Raw genomic sequence first — 24,442 nt, 5'->3', positions numbered from 1 at the left:
GGAGATTTCTGAATGCTAAAAAGAGTGTCAGATCAGTGGCAGATGAGCTGACATTTTTCCTCCAGAGGCCAACAATGCAGACATATGACGTAAGAAGCTGTGAGTCACTCTTTATAGCCGACACTATCCTCTACAATAGCCTTTGTAGATCCCTTTTCTGATCTCTCTAGAAACTGCCCTGTGATATTATATGTGGAAAGTACAGAAGCTGTACTGATTCCTTCGTGCTCGACTAGGATCCAGTTCAGATATGAGAAAAGACATCCCAATATGTAGTTTAGAACATCCTGCACCATAGGAAGGACCATATTGCTGATCATTGCAGTTTCTATTGATGAGTCACCTGCTGCGTTTCGATGTGGAAAAGAACATGCACGTCAAAAGAAAATTCGTTTTATAATCACTGCCTACCTACAAAATCTTTTTAGAAGGAACCAGTCTTTGTCTAAATAGCCCCACCAACACTCATGCGTATCACAAACTTACCATGGCTACAGAAAGAATCAGCAAATATTTGTGTCAATCAGGGCCGGATTAAGAGCATCATGGGCTTGGTGCTGAGGATTTTGAAGGGCCTTAAGGGCCGTGCCTTGGCATGCACCCAGAGGAGGAAGGGTGCAGCCATGCATGCCTAATTCAACATGGGATGCTGTCTCTGAAGCCCATAAACACATCCATGCATCGGCAACTGTCCCTCCTTGTCCGGCCTTCGTGCTGTGTGGGGAGGTTCTGAGGGAGCTGCCTGGGGAAACGAGCATAGAAGCCAGACTTCTGTGTTTACAAGTGACAGAAGAGCCGTAACAGTGAATATGGCCAACCCGGGGCCTATATAAAGGTAGGGGCCTGGAGCTGCAGCTCCAATAGCCCCTACGTTAATCTGGCCCTGGTGTCAATCACTTCTGCTTTTTCATTAGTAAAAGTGCTGTAGGAGGTACTATTTGTATCTAACTGAACCATTAATGTCTAGATAAAGTCATATATCGATAGTCAATGGTACTTCCACCTTCCTGTTAAATCAGTGTGCAGTGTTTCTAAATAATGTATAATTGCAGTACCAAATAGACCGGAGTTGGACTACACTGGATGGAGCACTACATATTTTAACAGGCTTGGTCAGACACCCCTCTTCATGGAATGTATATGAGGACACTTGTATTGAGGGGTGTGATAATTAGTCATCTATGCCACAGTTGGAGAGCAGGTAACAAAGAGAGCTTCAGTATTGACAAAATCCCAGAAACCTGTAAGAGAAACCACTCATGTATGAAAATTATTTAGGGTTTGTTCACACTGCGTTTTTTTGGCATTTGACCCTTGCCAAGTACCCAGAGAACACCAGTATGTGGTAATCCTCCGATGGGAGAAGGAAGTTCCTTACAGCTTGTCTTTTGAGGCTGAATCTATCCAGTCATAGCGGATTGGCCTCCACCTGATCTGCCAATATATTGGACTCCAGCTGTGATTAGGTGCTTTTGAGACGCACAGTCCACCTGCCTCTCCATTTCCTTTGTTTTTGTCTTGGGTTTTCACACCCTTATACATCTCATCTCCCAAAATATACAGCGCTCTGTGGGTGTCAATATCCTCCTTGTTTTTAAAGTGGCAAACCTCTGTATATGCTCATATGCGAATCAACCATAACAAAACCCTCCAGCACAATCCCTGAAGAAGAGGTGTTGTACCTCGAAACGTCGGACATTGTCTGGGTTGGATGGTTGAGTTCACGTTTGCATTTCTTATATCGGCTTGCCAAACTTTTTAGCCCTTTTGCAATTATTGTGCTTTTTTGTATATGTCAATAAAATTTATGCAAATTTAATGATCAATTTAGGTTTTATCCAATTTTTTGATGTGCCTATAAAGTCCCACCCCTAGGGGATCCCACAATTTTCTTCTAACTGCTCCATTAATGTCTAGATAAAGTCATATATAGATAGTCAGTGGTACTTCCACCTTCCTGTTAAATCGGTGTGCAGTGTTTCTAAATAATGTATAATTGCAGTACCAAATAGACCGGATTTGGACTACACTGGATGGAGCACTACATATTTTAACAGACTTGGTCAGACACCCCTCTTCATGGAATGTGTATGAGGACACTTGTATTGAGGGGTGTGATAATTAGTCATCTATGCTACCTTAAAGTGCCACAGTTGGAGAGCAGATAACAAAGAGCTTCAGTATTGACAAAATCCCAGAAACTTGTAAGAGAAACCACTCATGTATGAAAATTATTTAGGGTTTGTTCACACTGCGTTGTTTTGGCATTTGACCCTTGCCTAGTACCCAGAGAACACCAGTATGTGGTAATCTAACGGCTCTTGTTTTGACTGGCATATGGGTCAGGGCTTCATGGTGCAAGAGGTTGAACTTTGTCTGCTACATTTGCATAGCTCCCAACCGTTTCTCCTTTGGAGGGACTGTCCCTCTTCAGAACCAAACTGTCCTTCTTTCTTCCAGTTGTCCATCTTTTTGGTCTTGTGTAAAGTCTGGTAAAAGAACGTATTGGTTAACTACCAAAAGTGTAATACCATACTAAACATTTGAGGGGGAATGCCTACAGGGCAAAACAATGTAAATAAATTGTGATGGCATTATATGCCTTACTTTCTTTGGAAACATTTATGAATAACTTTCTGGTTGACTAAAGCCTCGTACACACGTACCGATCGGCCGTCTTTTGTCCAGGGCTGTCGTGTCTGTTGAAAACTGCAAAAGACTGCACAAGAATTTTGTCGGCCAACAACAGCCGACTGCAGAAGTGATGCCATGTGATGGTTGACTTTCCTTGTCTTTTTTCTTTTCTGAGCATGCCCAGTCTTGCAAATCTGCTGATTGTCGGCCGAAATCTGTACTGACTGACGCACAATCGGCCGTTCTGTTGTCGGCGTACAAAATTTTTAATGCCTGCAGGACAGATTCTGTTTGGCCGAAAATGCGCTGTCGGAAGCATCATACTAACAAGCCGACAATCGGCCGATCGTTCGGCGGCCGAATATTTGCGGCCGACAAACGGTACGTGTGTACGGGGCTTTAGAGACAACCCATTTGATAGTCTTTAGATTGCGTTCAATGACTGATGGATTGGCATCTTCCTAATCATTATGGAAAACTTGGCCGTATCAGAAACCTCAATATTGGAACACCGCCCATCACATTTACAGCCTTGTGTTTGCCAGCATTTGAGTTACTATTGTATACGTTGAAAATGTAATTTTTGGTGCAGTTACATTCAATTGTCCTCAATCCAGCAAGATGTTGGCACTCTACAGCTGCTGATCAAAATATCCCCAGCTAGGCCTGTGCATGTTTTTTGCATTAAGTTTTATGAAGAGCTCTGAGGTACCTTGAACAAATTCTCCATAGGATTGAATAAGCGTGCAGACCACATGCATGGACCCATCTAGAAGGCAACACAGCTGATAACTGATTTGGGGCAGTTGAGTATAGCACTAGAGGGGAACTTCAAAATAGGTTTACCTGTACTAAATGCGCAGCTGCACTTTAAAGAGGGATTCCAGGCATGGAATAGTCACATTGGTCCAGCTTGGACTAGTGAATCCATGTGTATACCATACTTGGCTGATGGCCTTGAAAGCTAGAAATCACTGAAGTATACACAGCTCGCTTTCGCCAATGATCTCAGCTTGCTTCCAGGTGCTGTGCTGAGCTTCTGGCCTGATGTATTGTGAATATTGAAAGTCAGCTGCTTGACGCTGGCGCCATTGGGAGGATGCTTTGCATTTTCTAAATGGAATGCAAAGCATTCGCTGATTTGACGAGGTGGAAAGCATCATTAAAGAGGACAAGGGGGTACTCTTTTTATGTCTGGAGGAAAAGAGATTTAACATACAGAAGGGCTTCTTCATATAAGAGCTGTTCTGGACCGCTCAGTAGCTTTTTTTTAAAAAAAAAAGAGCTGTATACATTACTAAACGCTCAACGTATAACTGGATATTAACATTTAGACCTCATGCACACTGGACGTTTTTACAGCTGCTCCTAGGGGCGTCTGGAGTTTTTTCCTGCCTCTAAACTCCCCTACATGTTAGCCTATGTGTCCATGCACATATAGACTTTTAGCAGCGTTTAGTGACCGGAATGTTTAGAGGCAGGAAAGAAAACCCACTGCCAGTGCATCCAGGAGCAGCAGAGTTTGGGCAGAAAAAAACACTTGATGCTTGTAAACGCAATTAAACACGTGTTAACGCTAGGTACTTGTAACGCTTGGGCTACGTTCACATGTCAGCGTAGCGATCGCGGGCAGAATCACCGCGATTCTGCCCGCGATCCGGAAATCATTGCAAATTGCGAGACGCCTGTGCGTTGCCCGTGATTTGCAATAGCACCCCAAACGCTGTGCGATGTTGCCGCGATTTGCGCCTGCCGAATCGCGGTAACATCGCGCAAAAAAAATTGCAGGACGCATGACGCCCCAAAGAAGCTCTTGTACCTTTTTTAGGCGTCATGCGTCCCGCAAATCGCGGCAACATCGCACAGCGTTTGGGGTGCTATTGCAAATCACGGGCAACGCACAGGCATCCCGCGATTTGCAATGATTTCCGGATCGCGGGCAGAATCGCGGTGATTCTGCCTGCGATCGCTACGCTGACATGTGAATGAAGCCTAAAGCATTATTTATTTCAATGGCCAGAATCAATTCATATTTTGGCCAATGAAATGAATAAAAAGCCAAGGGCTTGACACCTGTAAACACTCCCAAAGGCTTTCTGCAAAAACGCTGCTGCTAGGAGGAAGGCTTCTAGGAGAGTTAAAAAAACGTCCTGTGCTCTTGAGGCCTAATACTGATCGTTGATCCAGGGAATATCAGATTGCATCCTGGGGGATTAGGAATGATTTTTCTTCCACTGGAGCAAATTGGACCATGTTTTATACAATATATTGCCTTCCTCTGAATCAAATGTGGGTATAGAATTGCGTATATGGTATCTTCTATTGATTGATTTTTTCTATTGGTTGAACTAGATGGATTTGTGTCTTTTTTTCAACCTAACTATGTAACATTTTATTCTCCAGTTAAGCCCCGTATCTTTGTTACAATATGATTTTATTGTAGTAAAACTATGCTGGGCTTGGTTAGGTAATTGTTATCCTCCCTCTTTATCCAGTATGGATTATGATCAATAATATGACCATTATGTGAAGGTAAAGAGATCCTACCAGCACTCAGAAATGTGTGTTAAAGTTAAGTTCCTCTAACAATATAAAAGAGATTTGTGTGACCAGATGGCTTCAGAAAGGGCAAAGACTATCCAGAGCTGTCACTGTAAATCTGTCAATGACAGATGTGTGCTGCCTGCGTCTCAATGGTAATACAATGCAGATCCCTCTTATTTCTTCTTTTTTTTTTCCACTTCCCTTTCATCTCCATGTCTCCCTTTTTTCTCTCTTGATTTCCCTCTTCTCTTTCTTTCCAGCTCTTTCCTTCTCTTGCTCTTAATTGGAGACCGATAATAATACAAAATTTAAATTGGAACTTTACCCAAAAGGGGAAGTCCCACTCTTTCTCAAAACCCTATTTGGAACATTTGTTTTGGTGGGGGGGAGGGTACCTAATTTTGACAGATACCCACGTTCACTTCTGCTCAGATCACCTTGGTGATCCGAGCAGACACGTCACAGGTCCCAGAAGGTTGTAGGGCCATCCACAAAGTGCAGCAACACGGCTCACGCATGCACAGTGGGCAGCTGGCTGGGAAGCCACAAGGGGCCACAGCTAGCTGCCTGAAGTTAAGTTGCCATGGACCCGAAGACTGGCAAAAAACTGGCTTGGCTGAGGACAGCGCTGGATCCCTGGACAGCTACAGTCTTTATAGCTGCTGACTTTTCTCTTTTGGCATACAGAGAGTAACTGGCACCATGCACACAGGGTATTTGCTCAGTGAGCAGGAAACCCCCAAGCCAAGCCAGCTACATTTTGGGGTACAGTAATATTTTGGCAATGTCTTCACATGGAACTTTTCAGGGTAGAAATATGGAAGCTGCCATCACCCGAGGAATAAGCTTCAGGGCCGACATTCATCTTCCATACACCATTTAGGGAGTCGCTGACCCAGAACAAGAATGCAATCAGAGAAGTGTCAGGTTTGTCAAGGAAGGATAAACATGACAGCCTTTTGGAGCTTTTTCCTTAACCACTTGCCAACCGCTGCTACAGGGCGGACACTGTGTGCAGTGTGTGTGTGTGTGTATATATATATATATATATATATATATATATATATATATATATATATATGCATTTTTGGGTAGCGGGTGTGAGTGAGTGCCGCCGGAGGCTCGCTCCCACTGTGATTCTACACATAGGGAGCTGGTCAGCAGGTCCTGCAAACCTGATGTCCACCGGCACCCACAGGACACAGGCAGAACGGTGATCTGCCTATGTAAACAAGGCAAATCGCCGTTCAGTCAGTAAGAAGGCATTGATCCTGTGTTCCTGCAAAGAACCCCACCCCCCCCCCCCACTACTAAAAACACCAGCTAGTCACACAGTTAAACCCTTGATCACCCCTGATGTTAACCCCTTTCCAGCCAGTGTCATTAGTAGAGTGACAGTGCATATTTTTAGCACTGATCACTGTATTAGTGTCACTGGCACCCAAAAAAGTGTCAGTTTGTGTCCAATTTGTCTGCCGCAATATCAGTCGCTAAAAGTTGCTGACCGCTGCCATTGCTAGTAAAAAAAAAAATGTAAAAATTTCAAATCCCTTAGTTTGTAAATGCTATAACTTTTGTGCAAACCAATCAATATACGCTTATTGGTATTTTTTTTTTTTACCAAAAATATGTAGCAGAATACATATTGACCTAAATTTATGAAGAAATTTGATTATTTTTTTCTTTTCTTATGGGATATATTTTTTTCTTACGGGATATGTGTTATTACAAAATTCTAGTGAAAGCCTATCTGGCTACACACAAATTGACCATGGCTAATCAGTTGGTTGTACAAACCTGTAGCTCATAGTGCTGCTGCATTCAGAAGCAATGCAGCAGTCTGTTCGCTCACTGAATGCGCAGCTACATTCATGAATTTTGTATTGAGGTTCAACTTGTCCTAACAGGCTCCTTATAAACTTCTTCCTCAACCCCAAGGATAGGGGGTGTCCATTGCCAAAAGTATTGGGATCCCTGCCTTTACACCCTCATAAACTTTAATGGCATCCCATTCTTAATCTGTAGGGTTCAATATTGCGTTGGCCCACCCTTTGCAGCTATAACAGCTTCAACTCTTCTGGGAAGGCTGTCCACGAGGTTTAGGAGTGTGTCTATGGGAATGTTTGACCATTCTTTCAGAAGCACAGTCTCCGCTCTAATTCACCCTCGGGTTGAGGTCAGGACTCTGTGCCGTCCAGTCAAGTTCCTCCACCCCAAACTTGCTCATCCATGTCTTTATGGACCTATCTTTGTGCACTGGTTTGCAGTCATGTTGGAACAGGAAGGGGCCATCCCCAAACTGTTCCCACAAAGTTGGGAGGATGACATTGTCCAAAATGTCTTGGTTTGCTGACACCTTAAGAGTTCCCTTCACTGGAACTAAGGGGCTTAGCCCAACCCCAGAAAAACAATCCCACACCATAATCCCCCCTTAACCAAATGATTTGGGCTAGCACATTATAAAATACTAACCTTAGAATGAAGCCCTCCAGCAGTGTGCTGTCACTGCTGACAGAACTTCCATCTTTCCCTGGTCTTCCTTCCAGGTTCGCAGGCTTCAGCGGTGTGAGTGACCAAACTCGCGATAACGTCACTCCTGCCCATGCGTGCCGGAGCCCTTTGGTTCCAGCACAGTTCTCTGAAGGTTGGCCATAGCGTGCCAGACCTTCAGAGAACTGTGCTGAGTGATGTTATCGCGAGTTTGGTCACTCACACCGCTAAAGCCTGCGAACCCGGAAGGAAGACCAGCACATGCACTGATGACATCACCGACTGCATCCAGGGTGAATATCTAGTAAACAGTGCTGGTTTAGGAGATATTCATTTTACCTACAGTTTAGGTAAGACTTATTAGGCTTATCTGTAGGTATAAACCACAAAATGGACTTTACTACCGCTTTAACTGCAGACAGGAAACTTTATTATAGAGAAAAGACATAGAGTCTACCATAGAGCAGCTACAAATTTATAAACTTTGCCATCTACTGGCTGAAGAATATGTCTGTAGTTGTTGGACAAAAATACATGAACTATGTATTCCAACAGTCTCTGTAGAGCGATCCACATTTGAGCATTTGACAGGCAATGAGGAGGAGTTGTACTGCCTCCCCACCACCTGCTTTAACCCTTGATCGCCGCATGCATTGCATGTGGTTGGCGGCACTTGCAGACCCTTGAACAGGAGCTACGCAGGAACCAAAGCATTGTGACCTTGGCATATGTACACCCCTGGTTGCTGCCACTGCAGCCTAAGGGGAAACTGTTGGCAGGCAGTAAAAATGCGTCTGATTGGCGGGGTTTTTCTGCCCCTCAACTGCAGTGCTAAATTTTGGCCTAGGCCAACAAAGCCCAGGCCTAGGGCGGCACTTTGCAGGGGGGCGTCAAAAAAGCCTCCCTCCACCTTAGACTCTATTGGCCACTAGTTGCTAGAGCTGCCTCTCTCACCCTCCCTCTCTTTCTCACCTACCCTCTCTCTCTCTTGCTCACACACCCCCTCTCTCTCCCTCTGTCACCCTATTTATCTTTCTCTCTCTCTCTCATTCTCCACTCTCTCATCCCCCCCTCTCTCCCTCACATCCCCCTCTCTCTCCCCCCTCCTCTCGCTCTCTCCCCCCTCTCTCTCCCCCCTCTCTCTCTTCCCCTCTCTCTCCCCCCCTCTCTCCCCCCTCTCTCTCCCCCCTCTCCCCCCTCCCTCTCTCCCCCCCCCTCTCTCTCTCCCCCCCCTCTCTCTCCCCCCCCCCCCTCTCTCTCTCCCCCCCTCTCTCTCTCTCCCCTCCATCTCTCTCTCTCTCCCCTCCATCTCTCTCTCTCTCCCCTCCATCTCTCTCTCTCTCCCCTCCATCTCTCTCTCTCTCCCCCCTCCATCTCTCTCTCCCCTCTCTCTCTCCCCCCTCTCTCTCTCTCTCTCGCTCACCCCCCCTCTCTCTCACCCTCTCTCTCTCTCTCTCACTCTCTCACCCCCCCCCCTCTCTCTCTCTCACCCCCCCTCTCTTTCTCAGCCCCCTCTCTCTCTCTCTCATCCTCTCTCTCTCATCCCCTCACTCTCCCTCCCTAACCCACCCCCCTCTCATGAGATCTCAGGGGTTCATGCTGGAACTTGTAGTCCTTCGAATTTGGAGGGAGTCACTTCCATCAAAAAAGGAAGGAGTTGGACACATTTACATAGGAGGGGAAAGGGGGTGCCCAATTTTAGTCTTGCCTAGGGCAGCACAAAACTAAAATACACCACTGCTTAACTGCTAGTGTGAATGAGCCGTAACGGCATATGTGGCTTTTCTTTAGGAAAATTACATTCATTCCAAACTTGAATGTTAAAGGCGAACATAATTTTGAACTACTTTCCAGGAACATTCGAATGTACTGAAAAGTTTTGTATCAATTTTTGTAGGAATTTAGTGTATAGGCAGCTGTACTGTTTGCTTCTTCCCGTGAAATTGGTCAGATAACAGCAGTGACCAAAGCTGACCCAAGCTGACCCTCTGCAGCTTTCACTGAATGCATTGTTTATTTTTCCTGTCCTCTCTGGTTATTTGGATTCTTGGGGGACGGCCTACAAGTCATACATTGGCAAAGTGTTTGTTTATTTTTCCAGATCTGCTCTCTGGACCTGTTCCATGTGAGTGCAGAACAAATAAACAGAGGGACGGCCCATGGGGGGAGAGGAGACAGAAGGGGACACATGCAAGGACTCATTTAGTGACAGTGATTGGAGGATATGCAACAGTCAATAGAATGCAGACTTCGGAAAGTGCCAACCCTTTAATTGGTTGACACATTAGCAGATCGTTAGAGTGAATAATTTCAAGATAGAAGTAAAACAATTATTAAAAAATCTAAAAATAAAATGTAAAAAAAAAATGTAATAAAAATGGCATAAATTGGAGACTCTGAATACAAACATTTGTACTACAAGGCCAACTATTCCACATTTTTGACTGCCACGGTTCAACTGTATTAGTGCTCATTCACACCGCAATGCATTGTGGCGCATTGCGTTTGTGTTATGTGTTGGCCTGCATTTTACATGTGTTGTGTTTTTTTTTTTTTTTGCTGCCTTTTGCTGTTATACACCTTAGCATGCATTTGAATGCGTTGCCTAAAAAGAAGTGCATGCTGTACTTATTTTTCTGCGCTGGGCAAATGCAACGCAGAGCGCTGGTGTGAACTGCATTCGTAGGGAACCATAATTTTTTGGTTGCTATGTGTTGGGAATGCACTCACCCCAGCACATCTAATGTGTAGTTTTTGCATTCCAGTGCTCTTCTTCCCCCCCCCCCCCTTTTTTTTTTTTTCTTTATCTCAGTTGAGGATATGTATGCTGCAGTGCGTTTTTAGTGCGTTTTCAATTTGTTTTTCCGCATTCCGGATTTCTTGCAGCCAGTTGTACTTTTGTTGACTATACTGGAAAGCACTGCAATGTTGTGAAGTTTGCTGTTAAAATCCATGTAACCTACTATCCATGTGTTTTTTAAGCAGAAAAAAAAAAAAATACTCAGAACTGCATGAGGTAGGACCCTGTCCCTAGAGCTCATTCATATGTGCAGCAGATACTGCCACTGCTCTGAAAAGCGATCCGAAATAAGATTGGTTTTTAGAGGTGTTTGATAGGGGAGGAGGCTTTGTATTGCCTCCTCACCACCTGTTTTAACCCCTTGCATCTTGTACCAGTGCTGCATGCGGTTGCGGGCCACTTGCAAAGTAGCCCCCATTCACTTGGATGTGTTTTAATCAGTGGGCAGCAGCGCCATAGGGGGTATAAATCCGACCACAAGCCAAAGCCTCGTGCCCGTGGCATGTACATACCACCAGCTGCTGCCCCTGCAGCTAAAGGTTTTAGCGGCTAGGTAGCCGGTAATTTGAAGGATTGTACTGTCCATGAACCTCATGTTTGAACGAGCCTTTAAAGAGTATCCAAGCTGAAAACCAAACATGTCCTATTTTGATTACATCAAAAAAAAACAGAAAGTGAAACATTTCGGAGTCATGCAGGACCCCTTCTTTAGACATGCCTTATGAAGGGGTCCTGCATGACTCCAATCCAGTTTTTGGCTGGTGGTTGCTGCCGCACCCAATATCCTAGCCTTTTCCAGTGTAGCACCCTCCTAGGTAGGTGCTAGTGAGAGAGTATAGTTTTGAGCTCTGTCTGCTTACCAGAAGGGCTGCAGGTAAATCTATATTGCTCTCTGCCTACCAGGGAGCAGGATCTGTTAGTGAGGTCTGCTCATTGTGCTCAGTATGCAATTCATTCAGTCTAGAGAGTTTTTCATGCGGGTCCAATAGGGAGGCATGTTGGACAGTGAGAGGAAACCTGACGAATGGGTGCATAGGCTTTTGATACAGTCCTGATGATTGGCAGAGGGCAGGCTGCCTCAGTGCATGCTGGGATACTGTATAAAAGGAGTACACATGCTCAGGGTCTTTCGTTAGAGAGCGGAGTCCCAGAGGGAGGGGGCAGCTGCCTCCTTCTCTGTAGAGGTGCCATGCGGTCGCAGGAGGTCGTCCTGAGGGCCAGAGGAGCGGTTGAGAGGAGCTGAACCCAGAGGTCCAGGGAAGCTGACTGAGAGGGGAGACACTGGAGACCCTGTGGTTGAAGTATCGTGAGTACAGGGACTCATGTCAAGGGGCCTGACCTGAGGGGGGCCACCTCTGCTCACAGGATGGTCAATGGACCGGTGTCAGCAGAAAGAGGATGCTGGGGAGAGTATCCTTAAGATAAGAGAATATATTGTCCATCAAGTCATTTTGAGAGAAAGCAAGAGACCTAATCCCATTCATCCAAAGTGGCAGGATGCATTAACAGCCTGACTGTTCCATACCTACAAGTGAAGTAGATGTCCTCAAATATTGTGAATAGTTGAATTGGAGTACCCCACTATTTCCTTCTCCTCCTATCCCCATCACAAAATAAACAACAAAAACAACCAAACTCCCCTGGACTGTTTAATGAAGTGAAGAGCCAAGAGGAATGTAAGAATTGCATCTGCCTATAGTCATTTGTTGGTAACCAGGGGGACCCGCAGAGTGGTTATTCAACAGTCCCTATGGGGGTATGCTACACCAGGAACATGTGCGATGGTAATATTGATGGTTTTCGTAGTCACATGATTGCCAATCCTTCCCTGCACCCGGCGTTCAGAACTGTGTAGGCCCCTTTTTCACACTTGTGCCACCTGTCCTGCGACTTGGGACTGCAAAGTCTCATGACAAGTCGTACCCCATGATTTCCAATGAGTACCATTCATATCTGTGTGACTTCAAGGTAGTCCCTGTACTACTTTGGTCCGACTTTGACGCGCCGAGGTCCATAGACTTAAAGATTACACGGGCATCGCTTTAAGTCGTGTCAAAGTTGCGTGACTTTCGGGTCGTAGAAGTGCGAAAAGGGCCTAAAAGGAATGCCAAAGTGAGCAGGAAGGGGTTAATATAAATACCAAAGCATTAATAGAAACATGCTGAATTTACAAATCTACTTTACTCCATAAAAGGGAAAATAAAATCCATTATGGATCCATTATAGATTCTAATTCCACTTTATGGAGTAAAGTATTTGGCCTTGAAAGAACCAGCCAGTGCAACAAACATCAATTTAAAAATTGACTGAGCCAAATGGAAAATTATTGGCTTTAAAGTGACTGCATCTTATTTGATGCGGGTGTCTGAACATGATGGAGATCACTCAATGCGCACTGTTAGCATGGATGGGGGAACCAAATGATTCTTTTCTGTCTCTTACGGACTGAGCAACCAACTCTATGCACAGCTTAACGAAGAACCTAACCTCCTAAATGTTATAATAAAGGAACCCCCGTTTACACCATTGCGACTTGTCATGTGATTTGACAGTTCCATATCGCACGACAAGTCGCGCTCCATTGCTGGCAATAAAACCGTTCATAATCGTTGCAACTCATGTTGCAGCGATTATGAAAAAGGTTCTTGAGCTGCTTTTTACCAATTACATTGCAACTTGCATAGACTTCTGTTAAATGAAGTAGCAAGTCGCAATGAAATCGGCAGGGCAAACCTTCAGATGTGTAGATTTGAAATCGCTCTGAAGTAGCAGGATTTCAAAGCCACACTGGTGTGAACTGGGGCTTAGAAGTGTTCAGTAATAATCTACAAACAGATAATTGCAGGCTTTTTATTCTATGCATACTTTATTTTTTATTTCCTCCCCATTCTTCTTAGGCCCCATCACCTGGGCGTAGCAGAAATGCAGGCTAAAACGCATGACGTGCTTGCAGTGCAATTATTTCTTAATGGTAGTCCAAATGCACGTAGCTCAATTGTGAACAGGGCCTAAAAGCGGTCATTTTCACTAAGGGCAGATTAATCCATCTCCCTTTATTTTATTATTTTATTTATTTCAGGTACTTGTATAGCGCTGTCAATTTACGCAGCGCTTTACATATACATTGTACATTCACATCAGTCCCTGCCCTCAAGGAGCTTACAATCTAAGGTCCCTAACTCACATTTATACATACATCGTATGGCCAATTTTTTTTATACAGGATCCAATTAACCTACCAGCATGTCTTTGGAGTGTGGGAGGAAACCGGAGTACCCGGAGGAAACCCACGCAGGCACAGGGAGAACATGCAAACTCCAGGCAGGTGTCGTGGTTGGGATTCGAACCAGTGACCCTCTTGCTGCTAGGTGAAAGTGCTAACCACTACACCACTGTGCCGCCCTTTACTTCCCAAAACTGTGAGGCCTCATTTGCGCAGGTGTACTATAGCGCGTGTGGGTGCAATGGCCTGATAGCTGACAGTGTGCTTCTGGGGCCATGCATCTGCTCCTACACAGCTGTCAGATGTGCCCATGTAGATGCTGCATCCCAATGTGAATGGCAATGCCTCCACAGGGGTGCTCTAAACACCTTTGTGCATCCCCATGCGGGCAAACACATCCTCTGCATGGGCGTATGCTATAGTACAATGATGGCGAACCTTGGCACCCCAGATGTTTTGTAACTCTATTTCTCATGATGTTCATGCACTCTGCAGTGTGGTTGAGCATCATGGGAAATGTAGTTCCAAAACTAGTGCCAAGGTTCTCCATCACTGCTATAGTATGTCCTTGTGAACAAGATATGACAGTGCACACCATCTGATGGCAGGAAAAAAACCTTTCCTCCTCGAGATCTTATATCTCGCAATTTGTAGGCGAGATTTTCTGAGAAGGCACTGGTGATGCAGCCTTCCCAGGATGTTACATCACCAGTGCCTCACTCAACAAGAAAGTGGAAAAACAAATTGTAAGTGAAAGCGAAAAAAGACTCACCCATACAGAGGAAGCTTTGTATTTTTTTGCTTGAACACATAGCTTGCTTTGAGTGGCTGAGCGCCGCTGCCGTAGACTCTTCTGTGTTCTGGGTATGAGACTAGAAGCCTCGGCTTGCACCCGGAACACAATGTAGGTTTACAGTTTATACCGAACATCCAGCGGCCTCACGGGTTAGTGAGAAACCTAGTTTGTTCGGGCCAGCAATGTAAATTGTGTGGAAAGAAGTTAGTCTTTAAAACGGGCAACAGGAAACAACATATTGCCTCTTCACTGGCTGGGAAATGTCTCTGAAAAGTGAACCACCGTGGATCGCCATTTAGAGGGGCAGCAAGTTCTGCCGTAAGATTAAGCTTAGCCTTAATGTAATCAAAATTGATACCTTGTAACAGCCACAATGTAATACGATACAAGAACGCTCTCACTACAGAAGAAGGATTTTACATTGCTTGGACATTTCCGATCACTATTCCCCTTATCTCTTTCCTTGCAGAAAAGCCAAACACCACCGGAGCCGGAGCCACCGGCGGTATCATTGGAGGAATCATTGCCGCTATTGTGGGCATAGCTGTGGTGGCGACCGTGATCCTGATCTGCCGACAGCAGAAAAAAAATCAGACTGCCAAAGATGAGGAGGAGTGAGTATAAAAATATCTTCATTACACAGATCTACTGTAAATGTCCTAGATATTATATTCAGAAATATATCATTCTTTATATATATATATATATATATATATATATATATATATTTGTCGTATACAGTAAAACCTTGGATTGCGAGCTCAATTCGAAATATGCTTGCAGGTCTTTTTTTCTGCCAGAACGTGGCGGAACGGCGTTCTGCCACCTCTGGCAGCCCTGTCCTCTCATCCTGTCACTGAACACAGAAGGCGGTGGAGGAAGTTTTCCTCAACCGGCTTCTGTGTCCTATTGCCAGGCTCTCAGGACATGTGTAAAGCAGTGCATGTGTCAGTCGACTGCTGCATTCGTTTTTGTTTCTCTGGAGCTTCGGGAGCCACAGCTCCCATCCCGCCCCGCAGCTCCCGTCTCACTCAGCCCTGCCCTGCAGCTTTTGTCCCACCCAGCCCCGTCCTACCCTGCTGCTTTTGTCCCGCCCTGCGGCTCTCGTCCCGCCCTGCGGCTCTCGTCCCGCCCTACCTCACCTGTCAAATCTGTTTAGCTCAGGGCCGAGTGAAGTGGTTTAAAATTTGGCTCTATGTAACACATGTCTGATGGGCCGGGACTGCAATGTGTTGGAAAAAGGCCCACGTGCTCTTAATGGACCATTGACAGCTGCACCACAAGCTATTGAGAGGAGGTGAGTGAAAACTTTGACGGAAAATGGAGAAGGGAGGTGAGTGGTAGTGTGCAGAGAAGGCAGCTGTGGGGGAGGTGACAGCTATGAACATCAGTGGGGGAAATTTGTGAAGAGGGGGCTAAAGTTGTGATAGCTGGAAAGGGGAAGAGGTTGTGCAAAGCAAGAGCTGAGTAGTGTGGCGGTGGGGCAGGTGGTAGATGGGCAAGAGCTGGAAAGGGGGGTTGATAGGTTGTTTAGAGGTGACCGAGGGTGAAGAGGTGAACGTTGGAGGGTTAAAGAGATGAGAGCTGTGGATCGGGGTAATCTGTAGATGGGGGTGCAGAAGTGAAATGTGGAAGGGAGGGTAGAGACAAGCTGTAGTTGTGGACTGGAGGTGTAAGCTATAGATGAGGGGGTGCAGAGTTGAGTTGTTGACAGGGGGTACAAAGGTGAGTTGTGGAGGTAGCTAAGGTGAACTGAGGACAGGGGTTCAGAATTGAGGAGGGATGGGGGAAGAAGAGGGATACTGCGGATGGGGGGGGGGCAAGTGGTAAGTTATGGATGGGGGGGACAAGTGGTGAGCTGAGGACAGGGGGAGGGTGGTTGAAGTGCTAAGCTGCGGACAGGTGGAAGAATTGGTAAGCTGCGGATGGGGGGGGGAGAAGAAGTAGCTGCGGACAGGGGGAAGAACTGGTAAGCTGTGGACAGAAGGGGGGGGGGGTAGAAGTGGTGAGCTGCGAATAGGGAGGGGAGAATTAGTAAGCTGCCAACGGGGAAAAGAAGAGGTGAGCTGCGGACAGGGGAAAGAGGAGGTAAGCTGCGGACAGGGGAAAAGAGGAGGTGAGCTGCGGACAGGGGAAAGAAGAGGTGAGCTGCGGACAGAGGAAAGAGGAGGTGAGCCGCGGACAGGGGAAAGAGGAGGTGAGCCGCGGACAGGGGAAAGAGGAGGTGAGCTGCGGACAGGGGAAAGAGGAGGTGAGCTGCGGACAGGGGAAAGAGGAGGTGAGCTGTGGACAGGGGAAAGAGGAGGTGAGCTGCGGACAGGGGAAAGAGGAGGTAAGCTGCCGACAGGGGAAAGAGGAGGTAAGCTGCCGACAGGGGAAAGAAGAGGTGAGCTGTGGATTGGAAGCATAGGTGAGCTGCGGACAGGGGAAAGAAGAGGTGAGCTGTGGATTGGAAGCATAGGTGAGCTGTGACCAAGGATTTCAGAGATGAGGTTTGAATAGGGGGCACAGAGGTGAGCAATAGATGGTTACATTTGGGGAGATATGCAAGTACTGTCCGTTGTGCTGATTTTTTTTTTCTGTGCCCTGTGTGATACACACACCTCATGACTGCAGAGTACACTTTCCTGAGCCCTGTGTGTTTTGCGCTCCTAAGTGCAGTACTGATTACTGTATTACTCAGAGGCGTAACTAGAACCTTCAGGGCCCCGATGCAAGAAATCATGAAGGGCCCCCCAGACCCCTGGCCGGGGCCCTTCCCTTCAAGCCTGGGGCTCTTCCCACTAATCCTGGGGCTCTTTAATCTCATTGCATGGCCTTTTATTATGGTCCCGCATCAGGATCCTTTCACAAGTTCTGCAGTGGGCCCCCTTCCTGCAATCTTGGGGCCTCCCCACAGTGGTGAAATGCCAGGGCCCGGTCGCAAGTGTGACCTTTGAGATCCTAGAAGTTCACCCACTGGTTTGCTACCGGGCCCCCTGGAGCATGGGGCCCGGTAGCGATTGCAACCCCTGCAACCCCTGTAGTTACGCCCCTGGTATTACTCTATTTGTATTACTCTATTTGTGGGGAAAAATGGACATCAAGTTATTTGGGTACAGCGTTGCACGACCGTGCAATTGTCAGTTAAAGCAACACAGTGCCAAATCGCAAAAAATGGCCTAGGCCTAAGGAGGTAAATGATCTAAGGGGGTAAAAACCTTCTGGTCCTTAAGTGGTTAAAGGAGTTGTAAATTCTCAAGGTTTTCACCTTTGGTGGTCCAGCTGCCCCCCAGACCCATCCCCCCCGCCCCCTTATTCTTACCCGAACCCGATCGTTCCAGCGATGAGCACGAGCCCAGCAGCTTCAGCCACTGTCTCGGGTCCTCATTGGATAGATTGATAGCATTGGCTCCTGCTGTTATCAAACAAATCCAGTGACACGTGAGGGGGGGCGGGGCTTAGTCCCGCCATGTGTATCAATTGACGCAGCAGCGGGACTCATGAGCACACCTGTATGGGTGTCCCCATGGAAAGCAGCTCTCCATGGGGACACCCGATAAGGAGGGGGGGCCAGGAGTGCCGATGGAGCACCCCAGAAGAGGAGGATCGGGGCTGCTTTGTGCAAAGCTCTACAGAGCAGGTAAGTATGATATGTTTGTTATTTTGAAGAAAAAAAAAAAAAGCCTTTACAATCACTTTAATTTGTTTTTCATTTTTTTCCACAATGCTTTTTGGGGGAAAGGGTTAGTGTTGGTAGGTCGGGGGGTGGATGGTGTCAGTAGTTTTATATTTTTTTACAATTTTATTTTTTTAATATCTGTTGATTTTTTTTTTTTTTTTTTTATCAGCCCTGTTGGGCTCTGGTGAGATATTAGGGGGTCTAAACAGATCCCTGACAACTTCACTTTGAGACAGAGAAAGGGATTGAGGACAGAGACTCCCCAGTTTCTTTCTCCGCAGCCTTAGCACTGATGATAAATGGACAGGAGACAGAGGTTCCTGTTCATTCATAAAATTATAACACAGTTTACTCTGCTCAGTTAACACAGGGCACAGGAGCGATCGGTAGCGATCTCTCACTGTGTCAAATTAAGAAAAGGAAGGGGCCGGTAAATGACATGTTTACCGGCCCCCTTCCTCCGTTCTCCATCCTGACAGATCCCCCCCAGCTGGGGGAAGAGGAGGGAAGCCGGCTGCAGGGGAGAGGAGAAGGAGGAGGACATGGAGGGAGGCGGAGGAGCACGGGGGGCAGAGGAGGAAGAGAAGGACACGGAGGGGGGCGGAGGAGCACGGGGGGCAGAGGAGGAAGAGAAGGACACGGAGGGGGGCGGAGGAGCACGGGGGGCAGAGGAGGAAGAGAAGGACACGGAGGGGGGCGGAGGAGCACGGGGGGCAGAGGAGGAAGAGAAGGACACGGAGGGGGGCGGAGGAGCACGGGGGGCAGAGGAGGAAGAGAAGGACACAAGGAAGGGCCGGAGAAGGAGGGAACAGCTGGGGATTGGTGCGGCGGGAGGGTCAGCTGTGAGCACCGGTCCCCCGGCATGGCTTTTCAGCTGACAGCCACAGGAGGGAGAGGAGGAGAAGCGTCTGTCAGCTGAAAAGCCATGTCGGGGGACCGGAGCTCACAGCTGTCCCTCCTGCCGCATCGGCTGTGAACCAGGAGATCATTCATGGGTGCAGGGTGGGTCACAGTGGCCCCCCTTGGGGGCCCGTGTGCAGTCAACACCCTGCACACGTGGATGATACACCACTGCATCCGGGGTGAAGCTGTCCACATAGACCATCCTCCGCATATATATATATAAATAAACATTAAAATAATATGAATAATAAGCCTTTAGATTGTAAGCTCCACAAGCAGGGCCCTCCTATTTCTTTGTAGTGAACTGTATTGTAATCATACTGTCCCCCCCCCCCCCTTTATATTGTAAAGTGCTGCGTAAACGGTTGGCACTATACAAAGCCTGTATAATAATAATAAATAATATATACATAAAAATATAAAAAAAGAAAAAATACAGTACATAAAAATATATATTTATATAACATTATATAAAATATCCGCTTTAAATCTTAAAATAAATCTTACGAAACCCAATATAAAAATAAACTGCGATTTTCACTAGGACTGATGGCTGCTCAGGGTTGTACCTTCTGTCTACTTTTCCCTTTTACAACCCTAGAATTGATGGAGACTGATTACTGGTAATTGTAATTTGAGGGCTGCAGGGAGGAAAGCGATTCATTCCCAGGAAGGACGAGTGTCTCATCAGCCATATTGATGTAATGGCACATAAAGAGTATTGGGTCGCAGATGATGTGATGACCCCGGTGCTGATTCCACCTTAATAAGACAGAGATAGAGGAGTTGCTATTCCATCGCCGAGGTCGTCAGTGAACAGCTGTCCCTGGGCTGACTTCATCCTACAGAAATATTCATGCTGAAGTCTTACTAAGGGAATTATCCCGCTATACATTGATGGAGTGACAGGTGGTGGCACGTTGTCACCTATACCGTCACTGTGCATTATGTGATTGGCAGAGAGCAGAAAATGTATAGACATTACATTAATGGGAATTCATCTCTTTCCTGTCTCTTTTATTCCTGCCAGTTTTCATGTATCCTTCTGTCTTAGTTTGATATTTTTGTTAATCCTTTTATTTTAAATCCAGTATATACTGTATACAGTGACAAGAAAAAGTATGTGCACCTCTTGGAATTAACTGGTTTTCTGCAGTGATGGAGGGGCCTAAACACTTTGAGATTGCTTTGTATCCCTTTCCAGCCTTATGCAGATCAGTTACTCTTAGGGCTCTTTCACGCATATAGTCCGTCAAACGGACTCCGCTTTTCTCAGCCGGGGATCGATCCACCGATCCCCCGCTGAGCAGGAGGATGACAGCTGTTCTCTGCGCTGTGTGCGGAGACACAGCTGTCAGTTCCCCATGCACCTCAATGGGGGAATCGGATGGGAACGAACCGTCGGTCCGTTCTCATCTGATCCGCTGGACGCATGGAAAATAGGGTTTCCATCCGTCCAGATTTGACGGATGGGATCGGATGTCAGCGGACATGTCTCTGCTAACATCCGATGCCCCATAGGGATGCATGGGGGGACCGTACAGATCCGCCAAAAAAATAAACAGGTGGATCTGAACGGTCCGCCTGTGTGAAAGGGGCCTTAAGGTGGATAAAAATCAATGATTTTTAACCACTTCAATACAGGGCACTTTCACCCCCTTCCTGCCCAGGCCAATTTCCAGCTTTTAGCACTGTTGCCTTTTGAATCACAATTGCGCAGTCATGCTACACTGTACCTAAACCAAATTTATGTCATTTTTCCCCACAAATAGAGCTTTCTTTTGGTGGTATTTGATCACCGCAAAGTTTTTTCTTTTTTGTTAAATAAGACCAAAAAATTTGAAAAAAAAAAAAAAAGTTTTTTTTGTATATGTTATAAAATTTTGTAAATACGTTTTTTCCTGCACTGACGGGGTGGCAATGATGGGCACTGGTGGGCAGCACTGATAGATGGCAATGGTGGGTGGCACTGATAGATGGCAGTGATGGGCAGCACTGATGAGGGGGCACTGACAGGCTCCCTGAGCACTCATTTGCATCCCTGGTGGCCATGGGTGGGCATCCTTGGTGGCCATGGGTGGGCATCCCTGGTGGCTCTAGTGGCATCCCCCAAGGGTCTGCACTGGTAATCAATGCTCTGATTACCAGTACAGGCCCCTCCCCCCCCAAGGTCAGAAGAGCTGCCGATCGGATCTCCTGTACTCACGCCTCTCAGGCGCGAACTGAGGAAAGCCGATCAATGGCACTTCCTATTTACTATGTGACCAGCTGTGATTGGGCACACCTGGTCACATGGTAAAGAGCCTACATCATAGGCTCTTTACCGGAATCGGAGATGCGGTGAGTCAGAGTGACACACCGCACCACCAATCGCCGCTCTGCGCGCCCCATCCTGCTGGATGTCATATGACGCCTAGTCAGAATAGTGCAACCACTTTGCGGCTGTCATTTTGCTATATGACGGGTGGGAAGTGGTTAAACAAAAAAATGTAAAAAATCTGATTTTTTTTTTTTTAATTCTGATTTTTTTTTTTTTTTATCACATTTATTTTAAAAAAATGCTTTTGTAGGAAAAATACTGTATTTTCTGGCGTATAAGACTACTTTTGAACCTCAAAAAAATCCCCCAAAAATGGGGGGTCGTTTTATACGCCGAGTAAAATATCTCCAAGGTAACCTAAGTATAAGTATTACCGGTAGATGAAAATTAGGGGGGTCGTCTTATATGCCGGAAAATACGGTAAGTTTAAAGATAGTTTTCTGTTTAGGATACAATAATAATTTCGTTTAGTCAGCATGAAATGGAGCTTAGTTATGTAGCATTATGGCTGTATTTACATCTGCAATATTTACATTTTTGGTAAACTCATTCAATGAATCCAAACGCTGCAAGCTGGGATAACATGGACTGTATTGATTTGGAGACCCACTGTGGGAGAGGAGGGGTCTAAAAAATGAAGGTCTAAAGTGAACTGGTACCCCGCGGTTTTATTTTTTCTAATAATATTTTAAATTCTCAAAATCTTTATTTATTTTCTTTTTTTTCAGCCAAAATCTTCCCTTCCCTTTATTTTAACATTTTGGTAAACATTTTCCCTTCTTATAATTGTAAAATTTTGGTAAAGATAATTTTCTTTTTTCCAGGTTTGAAGGGCCTCCGGCATACAAGCCACCTCCTCCCTCCCTAAAGCTCCAAATTGAAAAGGTAAACATTTAAAAACCGTTAAAGTATATTTTGTAAAAACACAGCAAGATGAGGGAAAAAAAAAACAACATTTTATTAGTTGTTGCTCTTTAAATATAATCCTTCAATCCATTAATCTCCGTCCCATATGGTAGAGTGGGAGTCATCTCTTAGTACAGCATCTGTGCCCTCCTGTCTGATATCCGAAGCTTAAAGAAGTTGTGTGGGCATTAAGCAAAATATGAAAACACTTTTCAGGAGCTTTCTGAGGGTTAAAGCCCAACTCTGGGTTGGAAGAGAAAAAAAAAAAGTTTCATTGGGGCCGCCCAGTACTGCAAGGCTTAAATGCTCTTTAGACTGGGTTCACGCTGGTGCGATGCTGGAAATCCTGTGCGTGTTCCCGTATCGCACCAGAATCGCAGACGGTTCACACTGACATCTGCGAACCGCTGCGGGTGTCAGTGTAAAGTTAATGACACCCACAGATCCGTTTGCAGATTGCAGTGCGAACTGTGAAATGATACAGGAATCGGATCGCATGGTGTGAACACCCATGCGATCCGATTCCAGTGCGGACCAGAACCAGGGCCCCTGTACCATTTTGCTCTGAATGCGATGAGAGTTTAGCCATAAATTTGCATCGCACAGACATCGCCTGTGATCTGTACAGCAATGTAGTGCGAATCACATGCAATGTCTGTGTTCGCACCAGTGTGAACCCTGTTGCAGAGTGTGATCACTGGGCGCAGCAGAGTCCATTCAGATCAGACATTGTGGAGTAAACAGGAACTGGCTTCTTTATTGGAACATAACACAGAAATCAAAGATGTCACCTCATTGTAATAAGAACAACAGAACAGGAAGAGATAACCAACAAGTTCAGTACAGTGTACAGGATATTACAACACATCATAGAAATGCATAGCATATCACTGAGCATTAGCGACATCTAGTGTCCTATTTGTGAACTGCAGTTAATCTGCTAAGCTGAAAGCTGTTTGTATCTCCAACAAACCCAGCCTCATAGGCTAAATTCACCTTTGGAACACATTACACCTCTATTTAGGGTATATAACACACAACATGTCCCACCCCCCCCCCCAACTTTCCCTGTGATAGCCATTGTCACGTATAAAATTGGAGCAGCTGTGTGGGGCTCCGCCTGCACAGCTGCGTTCTTCATTCCCGGGGATCTGTGAATGAATAAACTACATGTCCCATCTTCCACCACCGCAGGCAGACTTGTCGTTCTCAGTGGACTGCGAGTGCAATTTTATAATGCAATTGGAGTCCATTCACAAGTTACATAGTAGTTGAGGTTGAATAAAGACAATAGTCCATCCAGTTCCCCCCTGTTTAGGTGTGTGTGGCCGTAATCATTTCCCATACCCCTGATTCTTGAGATGTACATCCAAGAGTCTTTTGAAAGCCACCATACTTCCCGCAGAAACCACCTCTTGTGGTAGAGAATTCCACAATCTTGTAGCCCTAACAGTAAAGAACCCCCCACGTTGCCTGAGGTTAAAACGCTTCACCTCTAATCACATTGTATGCCCTCGAGTCCTCATGCAATCCTTGCGACTGAATAGCTTTTTTTCTATGCTGAGATCACCATTGAGGTATTTATAAATTGCTATCATGTCCCCCCTCAGGCGTCTCTTCTCCAGGGAGAATAAATGAAGCGATTGCAGACGCTCTTCATAATTAAGGTCCTCCAATCCCCTAATTAGTTTAGTTGCCCTTCTCTGGATTCTCTCCAGCTCCAACACATCCCTCCTGAGGACTGGCGACCAGAACTGGACAGAATACTCCAGATGCGGTCGGACCAGAGTTTTATAAAGTGGTAGAAAAGTCCAGCTTTCTAACAGAAAACCCATACAGAGGTTTGGGCAGAAATCTGGAGGAGATGTCTCTAGGAGCCTAAGGCCTGGTTCACACCATGGTGCAGAGACATCAGTTTTTCTGCACGCGTTCTGCAAGGGCTCAAAGAAGACAATGGTTCTCTATGGGCCCTGTTCACACCACAACACTGGTATCCTGTGCAGAATTGTTCCTGCGTAGGAATCTGCAACATGTATGCAGCTTTCTGCACTGGAAAAAACTGACGTGACCTCAATATTGGTGTGAACAGGGCACATGACTGACGCACACTAAAACTGATTTCATTGCGCATAAAAAGTCACTTAAAAGCACATCAAACCTGATGT

At 46.0% G+C, this 24,442-nt stretch overlaps 1 protein-coding gene across 1 annotated transcript in view; it reads left to right on the top strand.

Moving 5' to 3' along the window:
• Nucleotides 1–24,442, top strand: part of NECTIN2 (nectin cell adhesion molecule 2) — a 155,859-nt gene that overhangs the window by 120,115 nt on the left and 11,302 nt on the right. Inside the window, exons 6-7 of the mRNA XM_082273895.1 lie at nt 14,957–15,101; nt 22,196–22,256. Coding sequence (XP_082130021.1) covers nt 14,957–15,101; nt 22,196–22,256 — 206 coding nt within the window. The remainder of the gene's footprint in view (nt 1–14,956; nt 15,102–22,195; nt 22,257–24,442) is intronic.

The sequence above is a fragment of the Pelophylax lessonae genome (assembly GCF_965119305.1).
Source record: "Pelophylax lessonae genome assembly, chromosome: 12".
Taxonomy (NCBI): Eukaryota; Metazoa; Chordata; class Amphibia; order Anura; family Ranidae; genus Pelophylax; species Pelophylax lessonae.
Note: the sequence above shows the minus strand (reverse complement) of the source record. Positions and strands in the feature narration are given on the sequence as shown.